Source organism: Dysidea avara, chromosome 1, assembly GCF_963678975.1.
Source record: "Dysidea avara chromosome 1, odDysAvar1.4, whole genome shotgun sequence".
Lineage (NCBI taxonomy): Eukaryota > Metazoa > Porifera > Demospongiae > Dictyoceratida > Dysideidae > Dysidea > Dysidea avara.
The window spans coordinates 36388665-36411214 of record NC_089272.1 but is presented as its reverse complement, the minus strand read 5'-3'; the positions used below and the strand labels follow the sequence as shown (position 1 = coordinate 36411214).

General features: G+C 37.2%; 1 protein-coding gene across 1 annotated transcript in view; it reads left to right on the top strand.

Annotated features, from left to right (window-relative positions):
- LOC136263402 (von Willebrand factor A domain-containing protein 7-like) overlaps window positions 1-22550 on the top strand; it is a 63266-nt gene that overhangs the window by 27333 nt on the left and 13383 nt on the right. Inside the window, exons 3-4 of the mRNA XM_066057917.1 lie at window positions 14841-15083; window positions 15294-15560. Coding sequence (XP_065913989.1) covers window positions 14841-15083; window positions 15294-15560 — 510 coding nt within the window. The remainder of the gene's footprint in view (window positions 1-14840; window positions 15084-15293; window positions 15561-22550) is intronic.

The following is a 22550-nucleotide window of genomic DNA, read 5'->3' as shown; positions in this document are numbered from 1 at the left end:
TATGAGACTTCTAAAATTGGCTTATTTTTTCCTCATTTATTTCATCTTCTTTTTGCACACTTACTGTACTATGCAAAAGCTGCCATAGCTAAAATGCAAACGTGATTTAGTTCAATTTCCTTGAAATTTGGCACTCATAAGGGGGTATAAAAGTACATCCTAATACCCGGAATACGATTAACAGTCAAGGAGTTATTAGCAATTATTCATAAAAAATAAAATCAATAATTATATTGTCACACCTACAGGCTAAACCACTTATGGGAAGAAGCTGAAAATTGGTACGTGAATAGCTTAACTATTGAGCCTCAGATCGTTTGTGGGTTGAAAGAAATTGAGATAAAAACTATTAAGATACAGTGAAAAAAACCAACAGTGTGTAACAATTATGCGATTGAGATTAGCTAATAAAAAAACAATTAGCTATTCACCATGCCTACCAGAAAAATCTCTCTCAGGGGCAGTGCTCAAAATGATGTTCAACAACCGGACATTATCCAGACAATACACGGAATGTCTGAATAATTTATATTTATCTGGACAAATTTTCCAGATGAGAGAGCCAGTAAAGATACTGCTAGCAATGGTTGTGGAAGCCTAAAGACCATGTAGTAGAAAAAAAATAGTGGAGAAGTTGGTATCTGACAATGGTTTGAAACAGCATCTGGTGATCAGGAGCACATGACCATGCTAAAATGTAAATTAGCTGTAAGTTTACTGATAAGTTCTGCTCAATACAAAACTATAGGCCGGCCTTTATTTAAGGCATGACCAACATTCGCATTTAGACCTTCAAAGATCATGATATGCACAAGCTAAATAGGCAGCCAGTAGCTATGTGCCAATTGCAAAGGCAATGGCTCAAGCCAAACCTTAGCTAGGCTGTCAAGTTGAAGATTGAAAGAAAAATGGATATTGCTAACACACTGAATTGCTAAACTGTTAAGATGGAAGTTATTTGTGAGTTTGAATATTGCCTACAGTGGCTATGTTATGACTGTTTATGAACACATCACTTACTGTAATTGTTAAAAGCAGTGTAAAAATACATTCAATTGTAACATATGATTTTACATGTAGGACACAAATTATCATTGTACAATAATACAAACTGATCAACCTGTCAATAATTAATCATATGGTAAAATGTTTGTAAGTAATTCACTGAATAAACTTACCCTTTCAAATTTTTTCATACATGATCTCAGAAGTTGTAATTTTTAAAAATTTCCTGTGGGTACATGCCATGAGCATGCTTCACAGGCTGAAGTACATTTTGAATGTGACTGGACAACCAAAATTAATGACAGGTCATTGCTGACTTTGTCCAGACATTTTGACAGCAAAATGTATTGACACTATTCGAAACACTGCTCAAGGGGGATGATTTTGAAAATCATGTACAGATGGATTAATCACCTTAGATAAGCCCTTCAATGGTTTAGAAAAATTATACTTAAAGCCACAGGGTATATAGTAAGCCACAGATGTTCAGCGACCAGGAATTTTTGGATGCTCGTACTCATAAGTTGCACAATGTATTCCCTTGAAATTTGTACCATTATTAGCTTAGACCCTTGCCAACTAGCACACCAAGCTTTGTATGATTTCTTCAAGGACTGTGTCTTTGGTGAGGCATTAAACTGCATTGCATTTGGAAAAAAGCATCTACTTTCGGACCACACCTTGTAAAGCACAGGAAATGCAAAATATCAGCTTATAAATCTACGTTATGCCTCAGATACTATTAATGTATGAGCTCATGTAGGCCAGTCAAATTTTGGTCCTTCATTGGCACATATAACTACTGTACAACTGCTGATGGAATTTATGAACAAATTTAGATGATTTCAGCTGTTTAACACCATTAACATCAAAGCTAATTATTTTGAGTGCTTAGTATGTTTTATGACGATCTGTAGCTGGGCTGCTCCCAACCTAACTGCACACGAAGATTTAGAACACCTGCTACTAAGCCACAAGCTGATATTAAGCCACAAGCAAATTTTTCAGTAAAATCTTCACTTGGAATTATCTCACATGAAGAATGATACAGTACAGGGGCATTTTGAAATCAGATTTCAGTGACTGTTCTATTATAATAGTGGTTGAAATATCCTGACTGCTTTATTGTAGTATCTCAATATTCGTGGTTCAGATTATAACTATTGCTACGAGAAGCCAAGATTTAATTTAATATACAGTGAAGCAGTAGGATTACATGTACATTAATTACTCTAATAGAGCAGTCACTTATAGCTGCAGTGGAAATTCCATCCAAACTACTTCCATACCGTATCATTCTTCATGTGTGAGAATACTCCAAGTAAAGATTTACTGAAATGGGGATTGCTTGTGGCTTTGTAGCAAATGTTCTGACTCTGGATGTATACAGTGCTTAAAGTTACCATCTCCAGTTAGATTTACTGACTTTAGAACTCAGTTTAATATTTTAGACCAAAGAGATTACTGGGTTTTTTTTGTTGTCTTTTTTTTCACAGAAATTTTAGAGAGTTCAATAGCTCATTTGATCAAATACTTCAAAAAAAATTACTTTCATACTTTTGTTATAAATATGCTTAGGTAGTAGATGACAAAGATTAAGAAATGTAGAAATAAAACTGTGAGACTAGATCCCAAATTCGCAAAATTTATATTCTTTAGTTTGAATCCATAGTAGTTATATCTAAAAATCTGTTTCCATTCCTTACCCCTAAAAGAATTTTGGGGAGTTTCACAATTAGCTCTAGGAGGAGAATTGATTTAAGTGTTAAAATTTCAGTAATATGTAAGTCTGATTCTTCTACACCATTGAAGAGCCTTTCTAAGATGATAACTCCATCTGTACAGCGATTTTCAAAGCATTACCCCAAGTGGTTTACTTGGTAGGCGTGGCAAGCAGTCGTTTTTTATTAGCTAATCTTGATTGCATAATCGTTACACACTGTTGGTTTTTTCGTTGTATCTTCCTGGTTTTTAGCTCGATTTCTTTCAAACAACAAAAGGTTTGAGGTTCAATAGTTAACCTATTGACCCACCGATTTTCAGCTTCTTCCCATACGCGGTTTACCCTGTAGGCGTGACAACATATTGGTGTTATTTTTCGTGAATAATCGCTCATAACTCTTTGCCTGTTTATCGTATTCCAGCCAAAGTTGGTACAGAGATGCGCCTTTATACCCCCCTTCTGTGTGCCAAATTTCAAGGCGATCGGATATGGCGTTCGCGTTTTATAGCAGTTTTTGTAAGTGTGCGAAAAGAGGAAGAAAAATAAGAAGAAAAAAAAACGAAGAAAATAAGTCAATTTTTGAAGTCGCATATCTCGGGAACGCTTGAAGAGATTTCGCTCAAATTTGGAATGTGGAGTGCGGAAGGTGGAGGAAGTGTTCACAGCAAAACTCGTCTTGTTTCATCAAGGCAGCACAGAGCTACGGAGGTGCGAAAATTGCGTTTTCTTTCTTCCTGTCAATATACTCACGGGTGTTACGCGCCGGCTTCTTGGGCCGCACGACACACTACCGTGTGTCTTGATAATAGAATTGGATAGTATTATTATTATTATTTGTTTACTGTACAGAAACCTCCATATGGAGTATATAGTACAACAGATTAAATTAAGAATAAATTGTAGTGATTTTACTTAGCTATAATTAATACATTGTTTAAATGTGCTTAAGGTAGGTGATTCCACAGTACTACTAGATAGGTTATTCCATAATTTAATTGTAGAGGGGTACTAAGAGTAAAGGTAAGAATCAATTCTTGAGTGTGGCTGCAAAAATCATTGATCTTGACCTCGTGTTTGGCTTGCTGTTGGGATTAAATAGGTTCCATTATCGATGTGAACTTGTCTATGCACCATTTTATACATCATAACTAGCTTCAAATTGTTCCGTCGCTGTTCAAGAGTTGGTAGATTCAGGTGATCTAGTATCTCAGTTACACTAGCCCAGGGTGAATAATTGTTTGTAATAAACCTTGCAGCTCTTCGTTGGACCATTTTTATCTTGTAGATGCTACTGTTAGTGTATGGAGACCAGACAGTTGATGCATACTATAAGATAGGACGTACCATTGCTAGATAACACAGCTTCTTAGTTTGTTGAGTGCAAGAGCTAATATTACGTCGCAAAAAGGCATTGGCTGAGTTTGCTTTACAGGTAACATGTTGGATATGGTTTGTCCATTTCAGGTGTTCATCTATTGTTACTCCCAGGTAAGTGGCACTGGTAGATCTACAAATTTGATGTTGTTTCAGAAAATATGTTGAGTTAGTTGTTAATATCCTGTTAGTGACCTTAAGGTGTACACATTTGCTAAGGTTGAAAAACATTTGCCAGTCTTCACTCCACCTCACTATGGCATCAAGGTCTCTCTGCAATACTAAAGTGCAGTGTTGGGCAAGTTACTTTGTAAAAGTAACTAGTTACATATATTACATATTACTTGCAACAGAACTATTTAGTTACAGTTACATATTACCCATAAAATAATGTAACTGTAATAATATTACATATTATTACTTTGTGTCCACAGCCTTAAGCTGTCATGTGTGAAACTACCACCTTATCACGTGACATGATTGCGTTGTTGGACAATGTACAAATCTTGGTTATAAGTAAGAAGCTAGTGAATAAGCTTCATTCAATAGGCCTCGTTACTCCATTGTGGTTAGGCGTTACTCAGAGGATTACTAATGAGATTAGTAACTTTGTTACTTTTAGTAATAATATTATGTCATATTAGACTCGTTACAGTAATTATATTACTTAGGTAACGCGTTACGTTTGTAAGTAAAGTATCTTGCGTTATATTACCTGTTTTCATAGCGTATTTCGTTATTTTACTTTGTTACCACAAAAGTAATAATATTACGTAACGCGTTACTTACTCCCAACACTGCTAAAGTGTCTTCATTTGAATAAATCAGTCTAAAAATAAGTATATCATCAGCGTAGAGTCGTATCTGAGAGTTCACTAGAGCTGGTAGGTCGTTAATAAAACAAGTAAATAGTAAAGGGCCAAGTACTGTACCTTGCGGTACGCCAGAGATAACTTCACACTGCTCACTAGTTACACCCTTCAGAACTACTTGCTGTTGTCTTTGTCCAAGAAAATCTTTTATCCAATTGACAAGTTTTGGACAAATTCTGTAATGCTCAAGTTTTTGAAGAAGTCTTACATCTGGAACTTTATCGAAAGCTTTGCTAAAGTCAAGAAATAAAGCATCCACTTCTCCACCGTCATTAAGTATTGTTGCAAATTCATGAATTGTGTAGATCAGTTGTGTTTCACAGGACTTATTTTACTGAAAACCATGCTGTTCTTCTCGAATAAGTTGATGATTTTCCAAATGAGAGCTGATGGAAGAATAGATGATGTGCTCTAGAACTTTACAACAGATTGATGTTAAGGATATTGGGCGGTAGTTAGATGGTAATTTGCGATCTCCCTTTTTAAAAACAGGCACAACAGTAGCATGTTTCCATTCAGATGGAAGGTGACCTTGATGCAAAGAGGCCCTAAAGATCAGCACAAGAAATGGCGTAATGTAGTTTGCAAAGGTTTTTAAAAATCGGGGTGAAATTTGGTCTGGACCTGGAGCTTTGTTTACCTCCAGGTTTTCTAATAAGTTTTTAACACCTTCTGGATTAATACTGATAGGTTCCATTAGTGGAATAGGTAAATTTTCAATATGTGGTACAGAACTTAAATCTTCTTTAACAAAGACAGATGAGAAATAGTCATTCAATAAGCTTGTTCTGGTTGCTGTATCAGAGATCAGAGTGTCTCCTTGTAGTAATGGTGGTATGCCACAGTAGTCCTTCTTTTGACTCTTAATGTAACTCCATAACCTGTTAGTTGTAGAATATGTTCCAGGAGTGACTAAGTGTTGAATTTAGGAGTTGTGGGATTGCCGACATGCCCTTTGAACTTCTTTCTTAATCTGTCGATATTTTTGCCAGGCATCACTAGACTTGGAATGTCGGGCCAAATTATATAGTCTTTGCTTCCTGTGAGATAGATGTTTAATGGCGGGATTCATCCAAGGGGGACTATGGCCAGGTTTATAAGTTCTGGATGGAATCATATCTAGACACTTTTGACACATTTCCTTGAACACTTTCCATAAGACATCAACTTGTGTATCCATATCATGTTCCTCTAAAAACTGTTCACTAGATCTTGTAATGTATTCACTGATGATATGTTTGCCCTGTTCCAGAGTTTATAAGATCGCACTGAGGGATTGCTTTGTTGTTTGACTTCTACAGTAGACTTCACATACACGATATCATGATCACTAATCCCTGACAATGGTTTACAACAAAGTACTAATGATGGTCGATTTGTTAGGAAAATATCAAGAGTATTTGCATATCTAGTTGGAAAGTTGACAGTTTGTGTTAGGCCACAATCCTCAATGAAGTTGAGAAAAGTTTCACACAGATGTACAGGATAATTGTTACCACTAACTGAGTAGGAGTCCCAATCTATATTTGGGAAATTTGCATCACCTGCAATCCACACAACAGAATTAGGATTGTGATCCATTATATCACGTAGGACAGTGCAAAGATTTTCTAAATATGGTATATCTACATTTGGTGGGCGATACACAGAGCAAATAATAAGTGGAGGGCCTGTGGCTAACTGAATTTTACATACTATCAATTCACATAGAGATGTGCTATGGTATTCAAGTGCAGTAGACAACAATGAATTGTGACAAGCAATGAATACACCCCCGTAACCATCGAATCTGTCTTTACGGTATACCTGATATTGTTGGGGGAAAATTTCACTTGAAACTATAGAGGGAGACAGCCATGATTCACAACCAATGATGATTTTTGGTGATTTACAGTTTATAAAATTCTGAAAATCAAGTCGTTTTGCAAGGACACTTAGACAGTTGACAACAGCTACATCTAATATATCAGAATGATTCAAAATTTCAGGATTAAGGGTAAAATTATCAGTGCATGGGGGGCCCGGCTAGGGGCTCCTCTGCACTATTTTCAAGTTTTTTATTTTAGATTTGTTCCCATCCTTGTTTAGTTCTTTAAGTTCAGCACATAACTTCTTATTAACTTCCTGCTCCCTAGGTGTGAGATCAAGGGTGATAAAAACCTTTTGAACTATGCTAGGAAGGTTAACATTGTGAAGTTTGGTACAATTTCGCATAATTGATGCCTTGTCTGACTCAGATGCAACCGAAACCTTCAAGAATCTTGGCCTATCGCTTTTCTTGCCCAACCGGATTGCTTTAGTTATTGTGGCAGGGACTGTCAGATGTTTATGAAAGATGGATGACACAGAATCAATGTCATGCTTACGTCTAAGTTCAGGATCCTCAGATGTTGATTCAATAACATTATGTACAATAACATTCAAACGTCTCTTAGATTTTTCTTTTTCTTCATTAATGTAGGAAGACACCATTTCAGATATTTGCTCTTTAGACTGAGAAACCGGCTGTGTTTGAAGAGTGGGTTGTGTTTGGTCACTAGGATTTGCTTCTGTTGAATCCACAGGTTGTAATTTCTTCAGATTGTCCTCTATCTCCGTTAGTCTTTTCTCCATTTCATCCTGCTTATCTTATATTTCTGTGAAGAACTTCAGGGCTAGTGTGACCTTTGGTTTATACATAGTACAAAAAAACATGACATTTGATTCAGTGGGCTGACGATCCCATATATCTGCTAGCGCTTCTAATTTTGATGTAGATAGCCCAGCACACTCTGTGTTGCCATTTCCCACACCAATCACATTCAACACAATCAGTACTTGACTCCTTACTACAAGTAACACACAAACTAGCTGACTTCTTCCCTTCCTTGGATGGTGGAGTTCCCCCTGGTACTCTTCCACGTTTTGGCATACTCAAAATTGTTGTTCACAATAAAACTATAGGGAAACACCACAACAAAAACAGAACAAACAAGTACTGAAGTCTCGCCTTTTGTGGTACCGTTTTACCAGACATAGAGACGTTGGACACCACGGTAGAGTAAGCCACCGATGTTCGGCCACCAGGAATTTTCGGACACTCGTACGCAGAAACTATGCAACATATTCCCTTGCATTTTGCATTGCTATTACCTTAGATCCCCACCATTTAGCCCACCAAGTTTCGTAGGATTTATTCAAGGACTGTGTGTTTGGCGACCCAATAAGCATGTGTCCGAATCGCATGACGTTTTGGCCAAAAGTATGGATTTTCGAACTGTAGCTCGCAAAGCACAATAAATGCACGGATTTGGATAAAATTTGGCATGCAGCTAGGGTAATCACTCAAAGTTCAGCCCACCAAGTTTCAGCTTATAAATCGATTCTATTCCTCAGTAATTATTAAATCTATAAGTGCATGTAGGCGTATCAAATATCGGACATTTATTGCTGCGAAAAACTACAACTGCTGATCAAATTTTTGAGCAAATTCAGATGATTTCAGCTTTTACACACTATAAAGAGCAAACAAATCGCAACTGATTGTTATTTGAGAGCTCATATACCTTGTGACAGTCTGCAACTGTTCAGCTGACAAACTTAACTATGCACAGAGAGCCACAAACACCTGCTGTATAGCCACAGCAAACTGTAAAATCTTTATTGGAATATTCTCATGAGAAATGATACAGCATGCAAGAATTGTGAAGAGATTTTTACTGTATCTAAGTGACTGTTCTATTAGAGTAGTTCATTTTGCCTGACTGCCTTATTAGAGTATCTTGTGTTTTATTCAAATTATGGGAAGCCACTAAATAAAACTGATACTATATCATGTGAGAAACCATTGCTTATACAACTAAAATAAAATTTGTAGTGTGTTCTGTTTATATGTTAGATCCTTGATTTTGGAACCAGAATTCTTGATATTGTCTTGCTCCTTGCAAGTAGCTATAATAACTTAAAATAAACTTAAAAGGGGGTACTGAAGCCACTTAAAACTGCGTGGGTATAGCATGCCCTGACTGATGAATTTATACATGCCACTCTTCCTTATAAAATCAGGCAACAATAGATGTACATTTAAGTAATTTGGTATATGCCTTTCTTCAGTCCAACACCTATAAAATCTGTGGAATTTTCCAGATTTTATAGACACTTTGCAATTGCAAGATTAGATCTCATAAAATAAATATAGCTTGACAATAACACAGTGAAGAGATACATTGCCATAACATACGTATAGCTCTATTGCTACCCACATGTATTCAACTATTCTGATTTTGGTTTTCCTTATCCATTTATTTTAAATAGGATAAGTTTGCATATGTATGCAAGTGCAGAAATGCAATGAATACATTCACACCAACTATTTAGCTACAAAATTTGATTGAGATGTAATGTGAAGTGTATAGCTTGAAGAGCATGCAATGTAGCCCGGATTGTTGCTAGTGTTGAACTACATCCCACAGTAAGTAGTTCCACGATAGCTCTGGGGATGATGTATGTGTTTGATATGCATGGTCATGCACTAGAGGTCATTGATTAAGTTATTATTGGAAGGAGTTCAGTTAGACCATGGATGGCTTTACCATTGTAAGGATTGAAGAGTGATCAACATACTGGAACTCTGTATGATGACAGCAAGTAAACCTTGAGTAATTGCATAGCATAATAATAGTGTTTCATATTATAACAGTATACTTTTAATAAGGAAAATACATGTACAGGCATGTAAAATTGCATGGATGATGCATACGATTTTAGGAAAACAATAACATAGACTCTAAATTGATCCATTTACTATAATGTATTATCATGAGTTTCCAGCTCTTGGGTCATAGCAGAGATTATTGATAGCTATGTATACAAATCTTCATCAAAAGTAAGCACCTGATTGCAGCCACTGTCCTACACAATTAATCTTTGCAGGATATACGCAATGGAAGATTGAAAATGGCAACATGCTAGGGATGGTTCAGTTTCCAAGCTTTCATGAGAGAGTCAATTTATACAATATTTATCTTTTTCTCCACTATGTGTCCATTAAAGCAAATTGTGCAGTCATTTATGCTTGTCACATGCACTTATATTACACAAGTAAAGTCTACAGTGCAGCTTTGTTATAATTACATCATGCATATTATGACATGATGAAAGCAGCTTTATTGGTTACTTGAATGACAAATGATTCTCACTTTCAATAATGATTTTTCCTTCAGGGAGGCACAAATATACACGTGCACTTACAAAAGATTTACACAATAGCAATTCAATACAAAAAATTTGCACATATTGGCTATATGTATAGCGATGCATAATTAGATCTTTAACAGGGTAAAAAAGCTTAAAATCATTTCAATCACTTTAAATAAAGGTTGCACATGGCTTCATAAAGTTATAGCATAAAGGGCATGAAATGGTTCCTTCATATCAGTAGGATTCAGGACTGGGAGATGGTATCAAATTATTTTGCCTTGATATCTAACAAAACTTATAAGATTACAAGCAATTCCATTTTACCTTAGAAAAGAGAAGAGCTAATTCAGAGTGTGAACTTCTTATACTTAGTTTCAAGGGTTACATTTTCAGGAAACTTCTTCGCACTATAGGATAGCCAAGAGTTCAAATATATATATATAGGGAAGGATTATTATGAACTTTTGGCATAGCTATGTATTGGGCGGTTAAACAATGTATGGCTTCTTACATGACATTTATTAGCATTATCTGATCAAATTGTAAGTATAAAGACAAGATATACCCTAAAACAGTCAGACAAAATGAACTACCCTAATAGAACAGTCACTTAGATACAGTAAAAATCTCTTCACAATTCTTGCATGCTGTATCATTTCTCATATGAGAATATTCCCAATAAAGATTTTACAGTTTGTTATGGTTATGCAGCAGGTGTTTGTGGCTCTCTGTGCATAGCTAGTTTGTCAGCTGAGCAGTTGCAGACTGTCACAAGACATGTGAGCTCTCAAATAACAATCAGTTGTGATTTGCTTGCTCTTCATAGTGTGTAAAAGCTGAAATCATCTGAAGTTGCTCAAAAATTTAATCAGCAGTTGTAGTTTTCGCGGCAATAAATGTCCGATATTTGATACGCCTACATTCGCTTACAGATTTAATAATTACTGAGGCATAGAATCGATTTATAAGCTGAAATTTGGTGGGCTGAACTTTGAGTGATTACCCTAGCTGCATGCCAAATTTCATTCAGATCCGTGCATTTATTGTGCTTTGCGAGCTACAGTCCGAAAATCCATACTTTTAGCCAAAACGTCATGCGATTCGGACACATGCTTATTGGGTCGCCAAACACACAGTCCTTGAAGAAATCCTACGAAACTTGGTGGGCTAAATGGTGGGGATCTAAGGTAATAGCAATGCAAAATGCAAGGGAATACGTTGCATAGTTTCTGCGTACGAGTGTCCGAAAATTCCTGGTGGCCGAACATCGGTGGCTTACTCTGTTTAGTGGCGAGCGTTACTTGGAGTAAGATTTCTAGGATATCCACACCAGTGATCAGACGAACAAACTTTGGTAAAACAAACATCAAAAGAAGCCTAATCACGTTCAAAATATGCTTCTGGGAGCTATTAAAACAACGAAACAGCACTCTTGTCGAAGAACCACCATACGTAATCACGTGATTATTAACTGCATAGGCACCTGGTTTTAAGAAGTAGCATAACATCAACTTGTTTGCCTACCTGCCATTAACTTGTATACGTATCAAGACACACGGTAGTGCGTCGTGCGGCCCAAGAAGCCGGCGCGTAACACCCGTGAGTATATTGACAGGAAGAAAGAAAACGCAATTTTCGCACCTGCGTAGCTCTGTGCTTCCTTGATGAAACAAGACGATTTTTGCTGTGGACACTCCCTCCACCTTCAGCACTCCACATTCCAGATTAGAGCGAAATCGCTTCAAGCGTTCCCGAGATATGCGACTTCAAAAATTGGCTTAGTTTCTTCTTATTTTTCTTCTTGTTTTTCTTCCTCTTTTCGCACACTTACAAAAACTGCTATAAAACGCGAACGCCATATCCGATTGCCTTGAAATTTGGCACACAGAAGGGGGGTATAAAGGCACATTTCTGTACCAACTTTGGCTAGGATACGATAAACAGGAAAAGAGTTATGATCGATTATTCACGAAAAATAACACCAATATGTTGTCACGCCTATAGGGTAAACCGCGTATGGGAAGAAGCTGAAAATCGGTGGATGAATAGGTTAACTATTGAACCTCAAACCTTTTGTTGTTTGAAAGAAATCGAGCTAAAAACCAGGAAGATACAACGAAAAAACTAACAGTGTGTAACAATTACGCAATCGAGATTAGCTAATAAAAAACGATTACTTGCCACGCCTACCAGATAAACCGCTAGGGCAAATGCTTTGAAAATCGCTGTATAGAAGGAGTTATCATCTTAGAAAGGCTCTTCAATGGTGTAGAAGAATCAAACTTAAAGCCACGGTGTTATAACACGAAATCCAACTTGGTGCAGCAAGTGCGAGATCGAGATACTCTAATAGAGCAGTCATCCTAATAGAGCAGTCACCCTGAAGAGATCAGCTAGAAACAAGTAACCTGTATAAAGATCAGCTAGAAACAAGTTATCTTGTAGAGAGATCAGCTACAAACAATTCACCCTGTAGAGAGATCAGCTAGAAAAATTTACCTTATAGATAGTTCATGCAACTATCGAATTATTATTATTATTATTATTATTATAAAATTGTTTAAAGGGATACACAAAAGGCATGTAAATGGATAGTTCAGCTAGAAGAAATCACCTTGTAGAGTTCAGCTACAAAAAAACTACCATGTAGAGAGTTCAACTACAAACAAATCGCCCTGTAGAGAGATCAACAGAAGAAGTTATCTTGTAGAGAGTTCAGATACAAAGAAACAATCATGTAGAGAGTTTAGCTGCAAACAAATCACCTGTAGAGAGTTCAGTTGCAAACAAATCTCCCTGTAGAGAGATCTGCCAGAAGAAGTTTCCTTGTAGAGAGTATAGCTACAAACAAATCACCCTGTAGAGAGGTCAGCTAGAAGAAGTCACCTTGCAGAGAGTTCAGTTACAAAGAAACCATCATGTAGAAAGTTCAGCTACAAACTAGTGACCTTGTAGAGACATCAGCTAAAAGAAGTTACCTTATAGAGAGTTCAGCTATAGAGAAACTATCATGTAGAGAGTTCAGCTGCAAACAAATCACATGTAGAGAGTTCAGCTACAAGCAAATCTCCCTGTAGAGAGATCAGCTAGAAGAAATTACCTTGTAGAGAGTTCAGCTACAAAGAAATCATCATGTAGAGAGTTCAGCTACAAACAAAACACCTGTAGAGAGTTCAGCTACAAACAAATCACCCTGTAGAGAGATCAGCTATAAGAAGTTACCTTGTGGAGAGTTCAACTACAAAGAAACCATCATGTAGAGAGTTCAGCTGCAAAGAAATCACCTGTAGAGAGTTCAGCTACAAACAAATCACCCTGTAGAGAGATCAGCTAGAAGAAATTACCTTGTAGAGAGTTCAGTTACAAAGAAACCACCATGTAGAGAGTTCAGCTACAAAGAAACCATTCTGTAAAGAGCTCAGCTGCAAACAAGTCACCTGCACAGAATTCAGCTACAAACAAATCACCCTGTAGAGAGATCAGCTAGAAGAAGTTACCTTAAGCTTGTAGATAGTTCAGCTACAAACAAACCACCCTGTAGAGAGATCAGCTAGAAGAAGTTACCTTGTAGTTTGTTCAGCTACTAACAATTCACCCTGTAGAGAGGGCAACAAGAAGAAGTCACCTTGTAGAGTGTTCAGTTACAAAGAAACCACCATGGAGAGTTCTGTAATAAATATATGTATTATATATATAATTTGTTCATTTACTGATAAAATCAGAAATATTTAAAGTACATCTGCTTCATCTTTTCTTCTTCCGGTAGTAAAGAAAAAAGACAGGTTAGAAAAGTCCCAAAGCCGGCCATAGGCCGGTTTTGTGGTATACAAATACAAAAAGAAATGAAATCTAATCCAAAACAGCCAAGCTGTAAAAAAACAGTGCGGCCCTCAAGAAGGCTATGGTGAAAAAAATGTGAAATCCAAGGTGGCGGCCAAGAAATGGCTGTGATGGCAGGTTAATGGTAAAAATTTTAATAATGGCAATTTAGATGAATTTTTTGCCAAGACCAAACGGCACAAAAATTTACCTGAATTGTCGTTATTAAAATTTTTACCATCAACCTACCATCACAGCCATTTCTTGGCCGCCACCTTGGATTTCACATCTTTTTTCACCATAGCCTTTTTGAGGGCCGCACTGTTTTTTTACAGCTTGGCTGTTTTGGATTAGATAATATATATACCTGAGTCTGTGTTGTTTATATGTCAGGGTACCCTGGTCTTTTACCCTGATTAATATAACGTTTGATGATATCATGCTATCAGTGTGACTCAAAATACTTACACTGAGTTGCTACAATTTTAAAAGCAATTTTGACTGATTAACAAAAACCACCTAACTGACATCTTCAGGAAAGTGTAATTCTATAATGGCTTAAGCTACAGGCTTTAAGTTCTGATATGTTAGATATTGCTTAAGCGTCTTTTGACATACTGCATGAGGTACAGTAATATGACATAGGACATAAAAAAAACAAGGGTAACTCAACTCCATTCATGATACATGCATTGTAGTTCTGGCAATAAGTACTACTACTATGAATAGTTCATGACACCACTAGATATATAGACAGTGTTGTAAGTGATACATCCATGAGCACGACTTCTTTTGACCAAATAATGCTTAATAATTATATAAAACATCTATACAATAGGTTAGCATGTATTAACTACTGTGAATTTCAGGTATGGATGCAGATTCTCTGGCACAGTACTCAGTTACTCTTAACACTTCATCATTACTTATGGCAAATATCAATGTGACAGAAAATAATTTACGTGGTAACTGGACACTAGCTATATCAACCAGTGGATTTTATAGCATTAAAGTTTTGGTGACAAGCGAGTCAATGATTTCCAGTGATTTGTATAATTATGATCCAACAAATCCATATGGATTCAGTATAATAGATGGACGACCTTCAAATGGTTAGGGAAAGTATAATTTGATATACAGTAGATAAATAGTGAAGGCTGTGATTTTGGGGCATACATGCAAGTACACATGCAGTTAAATAGAAGTTTCTAAGGATAAGGATACACAATGTTACAAAGTTGCTTACTTTAGAGCCTTTTATATTTTCTGGCATCCTAGTAGCTAATTATCCACATTCAATTGGTGCAATTTTACTTTTTTAGGAGTTCCAATTATTGTTTTATTTGATATTGTATCTGAAAGTGATATACCTGTGACAGTTAGTACATTAAATCTTCTTGGTGATGGTGGAAATCAGTTACAATCTATATCAAATATAACTACATTGAGTGACAATGAATTTGCAGCTGTTTTTCTTCCACCATTTGAAAGTTTTCAATTACAAGTAGTTGGAGTGGATGGAAATGGCTATAATTATTCACGTATAACGGACACATCTATAAGATCAACTCCTGTCAGTATCAGATTGGGTATGTACATACATTACTAGTGTAAATATTTTGTCACCAGATCTTGGAAAATTAATGTTAATGTTACACTAGATTATAGATTATACAATTCATTGTACTTTCATTAAGACAGTATATAATGCCCCTGTTGGATTATTTCATCAAAACTAGTTTATTGCAATTCAAGGTACCAACAAATCATATAAACTACTGTAAAGCTGATTGATAGCCGAAATGCCCTATTTTGGGCAAAAAAAATTGAGCTGTCAAATGTGACATTCAAACTGATTTTCCACATCTGGTTCCATTCTATGGAGCTACTCTTGAAGCACAACATTTCTGACATGATCTACAGAGCTAACTACTGTAGTGTGGAGACTTTGCATTTATTTAGTGACTGGTTTAGCTCATGATGACATGGTCAAAATGTTGTACGCTGAAATTTTTATTTCACAAACAGTGTTGGGCCAGTACTTTTAAAAGGTAATTTATTACTTATTACTCGTTACTGCCACTGCGATGAAGCTCATTATAGTTATATGTTACTTCAGTTAAAAAGTAACTAGTAATATGTTATATGTAATAGTTGTATCATGTACCCGAGTGATTTGCCTGATATGTACACCACACTCTTGGGCCGTTAGGCCCAAGAGCGTGGGTGTACATATCGGGCAAATCACAAGGGCACGTGATACAACTGATATGTACCATGTAGGCTGATAGCCTACTATGGTGGGTGGCTAATCACCCGAGCCAATACGAGGCAACACGCTGGATTTACTATATAGACAGTCTTGTAAAATTCAATTATGGGTCAGCAGCAAGTAACGTTGCAGTTACGTTTGTTAACATAAACGGGAAAATCCTATGAATATCACGGAAACACTCAATTTTGCGATTTAACAAGTGTTTCAAAGTTGCTACATCGTTTAACCACTGTTTACAACATTTTCTAAACATCTAGAGAGGTAAGCTTCACTGTAGAGTGGTTACCTTGTGATATACGAAAAGTGAGCGTGGCACGTAATCAAACACGTGGACGTGCGATTGTGAATTAACCATGACACTAGTTCTCACCTTAAACCTCTGTTTGTCAACTCATAGGGTGGTAAGGATGTTTAATCGCCTCTGTCTGAGTGCTGTAGAATGCAAAATCGGGCTCATGGTTTTCATTACGTGAGTAATAATAAACTCCCACAATAGAATACTGCCAGGATTATTATAAAAACAACGTTACCTCATCAGATATCAAGGCCATGGTACATTTAAGTTAAACCATGGCCAGCCATGGTTTAACTTAAATGTACCATGGCCAGCCAGGGTTTATGAGATATGTACCCTGAAATTCTCCTTTGAAGTTAGGTGGTTTCATGGTACATTACATATTACACAATGTATAAAGTCTTCGTTAGGCAATAATATTACAGTAACATGCTAGTTAAGAATATTATGTAAAGTAACTACTCATTAGATATTGCGAACATCAGAAATGTAGCAGATTATATTACTTCGTTACTAATAATATTTAGTAATGCATTACAAAAGTAACATGTTACATCCAACACTGTTCCCAAACAACTTGCTCAGAGATTCTACAATAGCTACAGTATACATCTACCTACCCTATAAGCTACAGGTGTAAAATTGATGGCACGTGTACTCACAGTATTTTAGGTGCCTTGAGACTAAATAGACGAGGCGAGTCTCTAACGGCTATAGACAACTAGACAAGATATTTGCTTGAAACATTTACATATTGAGTCAGAATCCTTGCAAGTACAATATATTCGCTGAAAATTGATAGCATCTATAGCAATGAAACCATATGATGCTACTCACTCTTGCCCATAAATTGTTTGCTATGATCACTTGCTACTCAAATAATGCTTCTATACAAACTAATGTTTTAACAATCTGTTTTATGCATAGATACCTTCTGGCAAAGCTGAACATGTCCTTTTTGCTCTGATCGGCTACACCATTCTGCACTGCATGCACAGGCCTGTGGCCACATCAATTTGCAAGCTCATAGCTACTATTCAAATGCATGATTTCAGCAACAATTCAAGATTGAATGATTAAACTGATGTGCAAAGCTTCTATATGTATACATAGCCTACAGTATTTTTAAGGAAAAAGGCTCCATATTCTGAAATATCCTCCTATTATGCTGGCATAACACTGTAGCCTATTATGCTGGTATATTTGGTGCAGGCACTATATAATTCTAAGCCCCTAAATACCATGCAGACTACAATATACAACTACCAAGTACTGAGGAGGACAATGAACTACTGTCGATATGCTCCAGCGTATCTGTAGCTCTCAAAAACTCAAACAGTATTAAGTCAGTGCATGCATAATTAATTCTTTTTTAGCCATTTTTCTTCTCTACACTGAGGAGATTGAATGTTGCTGATACCGCCAGAGCTGCCTGTTTAAGCCTGATTGTATCAATGCAGTTGTAGCTGCAGGGTACTAGCTATGCATATTATACCATGACAATTAGCTGGGGTATCTGTGGTTCTTAGTCACTAACTGGGGTTCTGGGTGATGTGAGACAGTCACATTCTTCTGTCCATCATCATCATCATCATCATCATCATCATCAATCATCAATCATCAATCATCAATCATCAATCATCAATCATCAATCATCATCATCATCAATCATCATCATCATCATCATCAATCATCATCATCATCAATCATCATCATCATCATCATCATCATCATCATCATCATCAATCATCATCATCCTAGACTATTAGTTGCAAGTCTATCCCTATCAGTGCCATTGCATTAATAGTCAATCATCATCATCATCATCATCATCATCATCATCATCATCATCATCATCATCATCATCATCAATCATCAATCATCAATCATCATCATCAATCATCAATCATCATCATCATCATCAATCATCAATCATCATCATCATCATCATCATCATCATCATCAATCATCAATCATCAATCATCATCATCATCATCATCAATCATCATCATCATCATCATCATCATCAATCATCATCATCATCATCATCATCATCATCATCATCATCAATCATCATCATCCTAGACTATTAGTTGCAAGTCTATCCCTATCAGTGCCATTGCATTAATAGTCAATCATCATCATCATCATCATCATCATCATCATCATCATCATCATCATCATCATCATCATCATCATCATCATCATCATCATCATCATCATCATCATCATCATCATCATCATCATCAATCATCAATCATCATCAATCATCAATCATCAATCATCATCATCATCATCATCATCAATCATCAATCATCATCATCATCAGTCATCATCATCCTAGACTATTAGTTGCAAGTCTATCCCTATCAGTGCCATTGCATTACTAGTCTCTGTGGTTGATTACACTGGTTCCTGCTCTTCATTTACTGATGTGGGTTCTGTTTCTGGCTGAGATATTTCTAGCCAAATATTAGGATCGCATGGCTTCAGTCGGCTGAAACGTACTACTTTACACTGTTTTCTGCTATTAAGCAGCTGAATCCAATATGTTGACTTTGATATCTGTTTTATAACCTTGAATGGTCCAGACCAAGGATGGTATAGTTTTGGTTCCTAATCCTGCTGGTTGAAAGGGTATGCAACCATACTAAATCTCCCTTCTTGTGTGGTTTCTCATGACTTTTTCTGTCATAAAGTTCCTTTTGTTGCTATGTCAATAGTTAGTATTGGCTTGCACTAATTCGAGGGCTTTTTCCATCCATTTATACAGCAGTTTGGAATTTTCACATGTTAAGATAATGTCAAGTCCAGGCTCAGTTCTGCTAGTCCTGTAAATTATGTCAAATGGTAGCTTTGCATGCTGTCTAAACATCAGATAAAATGGGGTAAATCCAGTTGATGCTTGGACGCTGGAATTGTAAGCCATACAAATTTTCTGAATGTGCTTTTCCCACTCAAATGGGTTATCTTTGCATGTGATGCAAGCATATTCAGCATTGTACGATTAAACCTTTCCACAATCCTTTTGGGATGGTATGGGGTTGTTCTTGTTTTATGAATACATAGTAGTTTGCATACCTCTGACATCAATCGGGACTCAAATTGTTTCTCTTGGTCTGTGTGTAGCTGCGCAGGAACAGAGAATCTTAAGAATACCTCATCTATAATCTTTTCAGCAACAGTGGTAGCTTCTTGGTTAGGGATTGGAATTGCCTCCATCCACTGTGTGTAGTTATTGTAGTAGTCACCAACTACCGTTATGTATAAGTTCTTGTTCTCACTTTCAGGAAAAGGGTCTACTAAATCTACAGCAATTATTTGTGTGCGATATCCAGCTGAAATAGTTCCGAGTGGAGCTTTAGATGCTGGAGAACTAGACTTTCTGGTGGCACATGATGCACAAGTTGAGCACCATTCCTGGACATCATTATAGTGCTCTAGCCAGTAAAACCTCTACTTTAGGTTATGCAGGGTCTTATACTTTCCTAAGTCCCCGATATTCCCTCATGCACTTCAGTAAGAACTAACTCCTGGTAGGTACCACTAATTGCAGTCATCCTTGTTCTTTGTGGGGTTGGGCACAGTACCTCCATAGCACACCATCATGCATCATCAACTGTCCCCACTGCTGCAATAAATGACAAAATGCAATGCTTTGACCCTTTGCTTACTCAGGTGATGGTTGCTTGTTCTGTTCCTTTGATTTCATTATTTCACTGATACAGCTGTCTTGTACTTGGATTTGCTGTAGATCTTGATGAGAGTAACCACACATTACAGCGGAGGAAGTCAATGCCACTATGATTGTCCAACTAGCCTGGAATTCCTTACCACATCGCTTACATGGAATTCTGGACAGAAGGTCAGCATTGTTATGCTTCCTGCCAGGCCAGTGTACAATTGAGAATTGAAACTCCTGGAGTATTTCCAGCCATCTGGTTAACTGACCCTCAGGTTCTTTGAAGTTGTGTAGCCATGTGAGTGCACATGATCTGTGCGTACAGTGAAGGAGTGGCCTAATAGATACCATCTAAAATGTTCGAGGAATGTCAGAAGCTCTTTACGAGTTATGCAGTAGTTACGTTCTGCTTAGCTGAGGAGTCCACTAGCAATGGACACCACAGGAATTTTTTTTGCACAAAAATAAAGTGAATTATGGCAGGTTCCAACATAGCTAAGGTGTACTTCAGGACCTCATCAAAAATACCACCTCATTATAGTTATTGTTTTACTGCGATTTATTATCGCAGTTTAAAAAAGGTACACCATGTGAGTCAAAGTCCTCTGGACATGCACTACTCCAGCTTGTTTCAGCACTTTTGGATGTGCAATGGTCCCTACTCTATTTGAAAATTTTACTGACTGACCCAAACCCATTGTGGTTGATACTGATGCCTGCAACAGTGGTTTAGGAGTAGTGTTGTCACAGATGGACAACAGTGGCATAGAACATGCAGGTAATACCAATACTGTAGTTGATGTCAGGCATCTCTTGGAATAGCTGTATGCCTCCTAGCATTGTGATGTCCACTCAAACTTTGTTTGCTTTTCTGTCATTGGTGTAATGGTTTTGCTCTTGTGGCAAATATCTTGGATGAATCTGCATTAGTAATTTGCCAGGCCTAGAAATTGTTGCACCTCTATGGCAGAAGTTGGTGCAGACCACTGTGTGATCTTAGCTGTCTTTTCTGGATCTCTGGTGCTATGACATCTGGGGATATTATATAACCTAGAAACTTCACTTCTCACTGCAAGAATTAACATTTTTATAGCTAGAGTTTTATCAAATACCTGGTAAAGGCTATGCAAGTGCTCTTTAAAGGACTTGCCCACAATAATGATATCGTCAATATAAATCTAGCAGCTGCTGGTCCACTGTATTCCTGTTAGCACTTAGCATTCAATGGCAGATCCAGGATGGGGCATTTGGGGCAAATGCCCCCCCCCTCCCCCCCCCCCCCCCGACCCTTCAAGAAATACTAGCCAAGACTTTGATCTTTGTTGATCAAAGACACAAGCATATAATAATTACGCTTCTTCACACTGGTGAGTGATATGGTGCAAAGTTTCTATTTTACGCTGATCAAAACAATATGTGACCAGATTTGCGAAAAGGTACTTTTTCCACACATTTGACATACCAGCAAACAAAATGATGTAACACTTGACTCTTTATACTGATTAACCTGCCCTTAGTATCAAAATGTATTTAGATACTGTAGCTATATTCATTGAAAAGTTCAAGCAATTAAAACCCATGATCAAAAAGTTATGAAGTTTTAAAGTTCAAAAAATAGGCCAAATTTTGTGTGTGAAAAAGGTACCTTTTTGCAAATCCGGTCACATATAGCATGTGACCTGCATTCCATTGCAGAGATATGTTAACCCTGTGGTTTGCTCATTGATTAAAAAGAGATGCCGGATCCTAGACAGATAATGCATTGGAAAGAAGATGTACAATGGGTTAGTGTTAATTAATCAGGTTACAGGTGTTTTATCACAGCTGGTTGTTGACTGGGATAGCGGGTTTACCTGTAGAAGAAGGTATCCTGGTAACAGCATCAAACTCGATACGAGAAGGATACCTACCGTAGAACAATACAGCGGCAATGTGTTCACACTATTCTTAATGACGCACTACATACACGTGAGCAATATTAGACTACAAAACCCACAATACAATGTTACATTCATACTAAGTAAGTCAAGTCTTCAGGACATCCTCCCGGGGGGGGGGGCACATAGAAGATCAATCCATTGTCTCATCTGGCACTGCCCTCTCTTGGCTGCATCTCGTACTGGCCGATGAACAGGAAGGTTAGTTGCAGGTTGTCCCAGATTTTGGTCACTCTGCACATGTGTGCTTGTTTCCTCTGCAGTAAACTCAAGGGGATATAAATGAGTGATGGGACAGTTTGTTTTCCCAGTTGTGGTACGAATGTTCACAGAACGGATTATCCCGTCTCCTCCCTTGTTTACAGATTCAATGACTGCCATCCTCCAGTT